General features: G+C 49.1%; 1 protein-coding gene across 1 annotated transcript; it reads right to left on the bottom strand.

The window, feature by feature from the left end:
- Positions 1 to 860: 860 nt before the first annotated feature.
- Positions 861 to 2,899, bottom strand: FVEG_11229 (hypothetical protein). Its single transcript, XM_018900404.1, has 4 exons — positions 2,499 to 2,899; positions 1,647 to 2,437; positions 1,379 to 1,553; positions 861 to 1,315 (listed from the first exon to the last, which is right to left on the bottom strand). The coding sequence occupies exons 1-4, from the start codon at positions 2,778 to 2,780 to the stop codon at positions 1,061 to 1,063; spliced, it is 1,503 nt and encodes a 500-aa protein (XP_018758678.1). The 5' UTR covers positions 2,781 to 2,899; the 3' UTR covers positions 861 to 1,060.
- Between the last annotated feature and the right edge of the window lie 4,412 nt (positions 2,900 to 7,311).

The raw sequence follows: 7,311 nt of genomic DNA on the forward strand, positions 1-7,311 counted from the left end.
TTACCCTCACCTGGAAATACTTGAGGATAAAGGATCTGAAGCCTGTTGGCCGTTTGTCCTGTAGAAAAGGGCACAGTTAAGATTAGAAACCCTTGTGTTACAGAAGCAAATTACCCGGATACCATAAAATCAGCCACTACGATAATTCTGCAGAAAAAAGACAAACGCCATACTTAAAATGATCGACACCGGAATGATCCTCCGACAGCCTGGATAAAACCAACCTGTGTTACGAAAACAGCGTCATGCAGTGAGATGCTGGCGCAATACGACCCTACGGATAACAGCGTGAGCTGAAAAGATGAAAATATACATGAAATACGAATAAAATTGTCTCTGTCGTGCCTCGGTAGAGTTGTTTATCGTTCAAGTTAAGCTTATGATATGTGGAGATGCAGCCGGTCGATCATCAAAAGGAATGAGAACAATTCACATGGAAATACGCGTACCCAACTGATCAAGTTAGGGCCAGAACCTGCGACGTGTCTTGCATGATTATCCAAAATCTTACTTCACATTTACCTTACGGATAAGGCGGCATCATTCCTGAGACTGGGGTCGGCAGATCTTCATCTGTGAATATCCCTGCTGCCCGTGCAGGCCTAGACTGAGCAAAAGGTCCCCTGCGGTAGATTTCCCTGCGTCTACGGACTATTTTGGTCGGTGAGATCCTCCACTGTCAGCCGTGTTTTGAGCCTTGTGCATCCTCACTGCAGCATGTGTTCTGGCTTCCGATAGGTCTTTTATTTTGTTGGTGGTCAGGGATGTTGGCTGTTGGCTTATTGACTGTTTCACCTGACAGGTGAATGGTGAGTGAGAATGGCAAATGATCACAGGTGAGAGCGAGAGACAGTAGCTGTGTGTGGAATACCTCATATCATTAGAGGTTCATTTCATTATACAAGCGTCAAAATGTATAGGTCTTATATCCATGCAAAAGTAGTTCCTTTTTACTCCGTCCAATCGTAATATCCCTTTTCGCTAGACCAAACGCTCATATACAAACTCATGCAATGCCCTGTAAGATGTTCTGCAAGACATCGCGTCCAATATCCACGGCTTAGACGGTGTATCGGAAGAAGGTGGCGTTGTCGCCAGAGTCCTGCTCCATCTCCTTCTCAGCGCGGGTGTACTCATGAGGAGCCTTGTGGGTCTGGTCACGTCGGGCGTTCTCGCGTCGGAGGTAGATAGTCATGAAGATGCTGAGAATGCAGCTCATGGTAGTAGTGGCGACCAGAGTCCAGTGACCGGAGCGGTAGTTGGGAGCATCATCCTTGCGGTAGACAAAGCCAGAGACGGCACCACCAAGGTTACCCTGTTAATGAGATGTTAGTGAAACTGTGGCTGAATATGTCTGAGACATTGGGATAAAACTTACGAAGCCGACGTGCATGGCAATGCCAACACCACGCTTGAGAGAACCACCAATGTTGTTGCCGTTCCAGGCGACACCTTGGGGAACGTTGGGGTAGATACCGCAGGTGATGAGGAAAGCGGCGAAGTACTTGGCACCGTGGGATTCAACAGTAGCAAGGATGATGAAACCAATGATGCTGAGAGAAATGTTAGCAAATGAGTTGTTGTGAATGTGCCAAGTCGGGAAGATCTCCCGTTCTAGAATCTTGGCAGGTTGGAGAAATACTTACGCGACAACACAGAAGAAGATCATGTAGATACCACGCTGGCCGTGTCTATCAGCAGCGAAACCACCGCCGATGGTGAAGAGACAGGCGACGACGTAGGGAGGAACAGACATGAGCTGAGCCATCTCGTTGGTGTAGCCGAGACCCTTGACGATGGTGGGAAGGAAGATGGAGATGGAGTAGAGAGGAGTGTAGATTCCGATGGTGATCATCATGTGAACCCAGATCTTCCAGTCCTTGAGAGCATCCTTGGCGAACTTCATGTTGAAGGCATCGGAGAGAACAGATCGATCCTCCTCGAGACGTCGGAGAACCTCCTTACGCTCAGAGTCGTTGAGGAACTTGGCAGTGTCGGGGTAGTCGTGCATGACAAAGAAAGCCATGACAGCGAATACGAAAGTGATGAGACCCTCGATGATGAAGATCCAAGCCCAGCCGTCAAGACCACCAAGACCTTTCATCTCCATGACACCGCGAGCAAAGAGACCACCGAAAGCACCAGCAGCGGTAGCAGCAGAGAAGAAAACAGCCATGCGAAGACCGCACTCGTGTCGCTTATACCAGAGAGTGATGTAGTAAGTGATACCGGGGAAGAGACCACCCTCAGCGAGACCGAGAGCCATGCGAGTGGCGAGGAAACCACCAAAGTTCTTGGTGATACCCATAAGAGTTGTGACGATGGCCCAGGCGATCATGATGCTGGGAATCCAGATGGAGGGACGGAAGCGCTTCATGGCCATGTTGGAGGGGATCTCGGCTGCGACGTAGAAGGGAAAGAAGACGGCGACAGCAATCTAAGCGTGTTAGTACCTTGCATATTCCCGGCAGATTGGTAAAAGTCAAGGTTGTACTCACGTTGTAATCCCACTTGCCGTCCATGCCCAGGGCATCTTCGAGACCAGCGAGCTTAGCATTACCGATGTTGGTACGGTCGAGGAAAGAAAGGAGGTAGAGAAGAGCCAGGAAGGGAAGAAGCTTGATGTCCATCTTGCGGAGGAGGCGCTTGGTGGCAGGCTCATCGAAGACCTCCTGGGAGGCATCCTCGTGGAAGGAAACGGCCTTCTCATAGTCGACCTTTTCGGTTGATGAGCTGTCAACCTGACCAGAGGTCACCTTGTTGTCATGTTGGTGAAGCATTGTGACTTCTCTTGACTTGGGATGATGGAAAGAGAATAGGTAGGGATCAAGTGAGAGTTGTTTGTCTGTCCTCAGGGAAGGAGATGAGAGAGGATGCTTCTGATCTGAAGAACAAGAACGAGAACTGGGGAAATAGTCTGGGGAAGAGCCCACTCTTTATACTAGAGTGAATAAGAGAGCAACAGAGGAGAAGAGACAGTGGCAGTCCATGATACCCCAGATCAATACTCGGGGTGTATACAACGAAACTGCCACTGCGACTGTCAAGCAAGGTATAGGTCCTTGTAAGCAAGCAAGCCCAGTCCCGTTTTCGAAAAAGCCTCCGTCGTATAAAATCCACTTTCCGCACGAACGGCAACTAAGCAAGGGTTATTTTAGAGTGGCCTACAGTACAAGGTGTGCAAGAGAGATAGAGTGTGCTGCCCCATCTCAAAAGGCCCAGATGCGACTGGCCAACACCTCCAACTCCAATCTTTACAGGGGGTCGACCAACACCTAAACTTAAGGGAGAAAACTCCACTCACACCTGTTTTTTTTCAGTTACCCCATGTTATCATGGCTTACACTGGTACTGGACTGTACGTATTTTACCCCATGTTGTCTGTCTGTCTGTCTTGTCTTTTCCCCCGCTCGGAGACCAATCGCCGGACCCCCAAAGAAACATGCATGCACCTATTGTAATGCCAAGGAAGAACGCCCACACTTTGTCTAGGCCCTGCTGACCAAGGAAGAGGAGAGGAGAAGTCAATGAGGACAGAGAGAGTCTCGACTGAGAATACTCGGGGTGGCCTCTTTTTCCTCTTCTTACATGGATGGACCGGTTGGTTGGGTGAACACTGAATTGTTTCATTGTACAATGAGCGCCAAGTGAACAAGAGATATGGTCTCTGCCGATCTTGTGTAATGTGATAGTTCCCAAGAGATTTTCCAAGCCCATCAGCCAAGCGTGACAAAAAAGCTTGACACAGATTTCTCATGTATGCCAAGTCGGTACTGGAGAGATGTTGCAACCCCGACAGTTACGGGGAGGGAACTGCGCCGCCAGACGTAGAATGCAATGGGACAAATCCCCGCTCCCATTTTTATTTCGGGAGCATGCGACGGTATGGCGTATTGCTCAGTCAGACTTGAATATGCCAATGCTGATACAGAACATTGCCATCTCTTGTTTGGTGATCTGATGAACAGCCCTGTCTAGACTGCTTGTGTCTTGTGGGCGATCTCCATTAACAACATCGTACCATGATGGCCCTACCGTATGTCATTTACTGGAATGGCAATCTACCTACCACTCCCACTAACACTGACACCTTGTACTGTAACCGTGCGTCACCCACGGACCCCGAGAAAAGCAGGCTGTCGTTGTGTCCGAGATGTGTGAGATGATAATTTGCCGTCCGTCCCGACGGGCCCTGATGGTGCAGTTGCAGGCAGTATTGGATGCATCAAGACACATGGCAAGGCATCCACTACGAGAGGCATAGCTATCAACTCTGCATGTTCCCACGTGTATGCATCATAACATCCAAGATAAGGCAAACATACGCCGTACGTACGTAGTAGTAAATCAGCATAGCATCACAGCGTAGTACATTCATCTTGTCAGGCACGAGGTTTCATCACGTATCTGCCAAGTCAAGTGCCTAGAAAACGCCCAGCAGATTCACCAGATCTCGTGGCTTCGAGGAGAAAAGAGCCTCATCTGCATTGCTTCACTCTACCTCCCTCGGGGGCTTGCCTCAACGGCTTCGGCTATCTTGACAGCCGTAGCTCATATCGGATCAATGGAAGCTCACTCTTTTGGACCTAGTGTGAGTCTGTAGGGATGATCTTGTCTTGAAGGAGGAAGAGACTGGGACAAAAGGTGAAATGCGCTTGGGACGCCACCACATGGCAAATACGCGCGGCGTGAGATCGGTGAGGGGAAGAAGATGGAAGTGTGTGTGTGTGTGTGTGTGTGTGAGAGAGAGAGAGAGAGAGAGAAAGATAGTGCTGATACGAGAGGGGAAATTCCGTGTGGGAAGAAGCATAAGTTACAGGTTAATGCTAATGTTAATGTTATTTAGTGGCCTTTTCTGGCTCTGTTGGTTGGTGCGAATGAATGCCCGACCCCAGATACGCTGGGGGGGACCAATTTTGCGGGGGAATTACCCACCCAAAACTCGACTGTTTTAGGCTGCTCACAGGATCCGGGCTGATTACCGCGCTGGGCCTCCGCCCTCCAGTGGGCCACTCTCGTCTGTTTTCAGAGCCCTCGGCCGCTGTCTTTTGTCTCACTGGCAGCATCCAACAGCTCACTTTCGCGTCTCCATCGACCGGTCGACTCCCGAGCTAGGCTCCATCTAAGGTAGAAAATCCGGGGCAGAATATGGAGATTGAAGAAGAGATTCCGGGGAAAAGCAAGATGAAGATTCTGGGGAAGCCTGCTCGTACGGGAAAGAACGGGGTTGCATTTTGACAGCTTCAGATTGAATCTCATCTTCTCTGTTTACATACTCGATACCTAGCGCTATCTCAGATCTGACTGATGCTTCTATTCTATGCTTCCATCGATTTGGAGACTCTTAGTGCACTCAAGCTCCGCACGTCCGGAACATTAATACCCTCGGCTAAAGCGACAAGACTGCAACATTCTCCAAGTTACTCACACTCTCTCCTCTCCTCTCCTCTTACCGCTCAATCCCCCCCTAAACTTTGGAGAAAACAACACCTCTCGTTACGTACACGAATTGAGTTCCCCAAAAAGCATGGACCAGACAAAAGGAGATGGAGGGTGACCCCCTGCTTAGTGCCTACAGGGATATGATATGGGCTTCCCGGCTAAGATACCGGATGCGCGCTTCTGGCTTTTGTTGAGCGGACACTAAGCGGAGACTCCTCCAAGGCAGACCAGACACACAATCTCTTTTCTCATCACATGGTACTACTGGGCTCTCCTCATAACTTAAGCAGCTTAAAGTAAAAGATAAGCTTGATGGCAGTTCTCCACTGATCCTCCACGCCGTTCTTTATCCTAAGGAATAGCTAGTTAAGTGAAGTGGACTCGGTAGATATCCACGGATGAGTGAGAACCTTGTTTTGTCATTGTCTTGTAATCACCACTTTCTCATATGATGCCATGTTTGTGGATACATGGTCTGAGATGACTCAAGTACCGACAGAATGAATCTACAGTACATCTCATCTCTCAGCATCTGCTCCCTCTCTCTTGTCGTCTTAAAATCTCACCCCTTCGGTATTGTCCTCCGTCTCCACTACTCCGCACTCTCAACTCTCTCTCCCAGGCTTTACCCCAGCATCTGCCACTGCCACCCGGAGAACATGACCTTTTTAGGATTGGGGCATTTCCTTTCCTCATGCCATTTGCCTAAATCTGACTTTTCCTGAGTCTTGGCTCTTCAGCCTTTTTTTCTCTCCATGACTCCCCTGTTTGCCCCCCCCCCCCCCCAATTCGTAACAACTGCCCCCAAGATGCAAAGAACGAGAGAGCGTATGGCACCATCTCTTTGCTTCACACCACCAATTGCCCAACCTATCACTGGTCAACATTCCCCTGATGAGATGCCTGCATAACCACGTTTCATAGCCCCCCTCCATCTTCAAACTTTTTCTTGGTGCTATCTTTGCTTTGCGAGATCAGATCATTCCGCACTATTCGCCATTGGCTGTTCCGCACATCGTCACATACCACATGCTATTTGACGTCGTTATCAACGGCTTTTCGTCTCATGCGTTGAGTTCTTGGCAGAATGTATTCGATCCTTTTTCACTTGTTCTGTTTGTGATACGTTTGCGTCTTCGGACAGCCAGATGGCGTACATCCTTCATGCATCATCACAGCCACGTCGCTTGTTCTTGTTGCACCGTTTCGTTGGGGTTCAACGTCGAGAATGATCTTATGCATCGTTCATCATATGCGCCCGTAATCGTCAGCGCTATCTATGCCCACGTTTTTAGCATGTGGTGTCTGCAGATTACCAACGTGAGTATGTCATTCCGTCCTGTTGGGTTCGTATCAACCTTTGCTTGACACTCACGGTGGTGTTTAAGGTATCGAGCCATATCACCAATACCCTATAGCAAACTCCAACTCTTGGCTTTCTCTCATAATCCGAGCTATCCGTATGGCTTAGCCAAGCCAATAAACTTGAAATCTCGGCCTCTACCCTAGCCTGCCTAGTAATCTAGATTCGGAAGCGGGGATAATACCACGGAGAATTTCTCCTCACTCAGTAATCTCAGTCTGCTTGCAAAATTTGCTTAGTGACCATTGCAATGTCTTCTCGTTGCGCCGGCATCCCCGGGGCTTGTTGCCGACTCACATCGGGACCGAGTCCTGTGAGTTACACACCACTTCGGGTATCGATGTCCAGACTCAAATCTCCTCCTCTTCAAACTTCCCCACGTTTATCGTCTCATTACCCCAGTTTCAGCTGGGATCATGGTTGCCTTGTATTAGTGCAAGCCCTGCGCGGCTAAACTTGTCCTTTTGTTCGTTGCTAGTCTATGGCTTCATAGTGCCTAGCTATAT

Source organism: Fusarium verticillioides, chromosome 9 (genome assembly GCF_000149555.1).
Source record: "Fusarium verticillioides 7600 chromosome 9, whole genome shotgun sequence".
Lineage (NCBI taxonomy): Eukaryota > Fungi > Ascomycota > Sordariomycetes > Hypocreales > Nectriaceae > Fusarium > Fusarium verticillioides.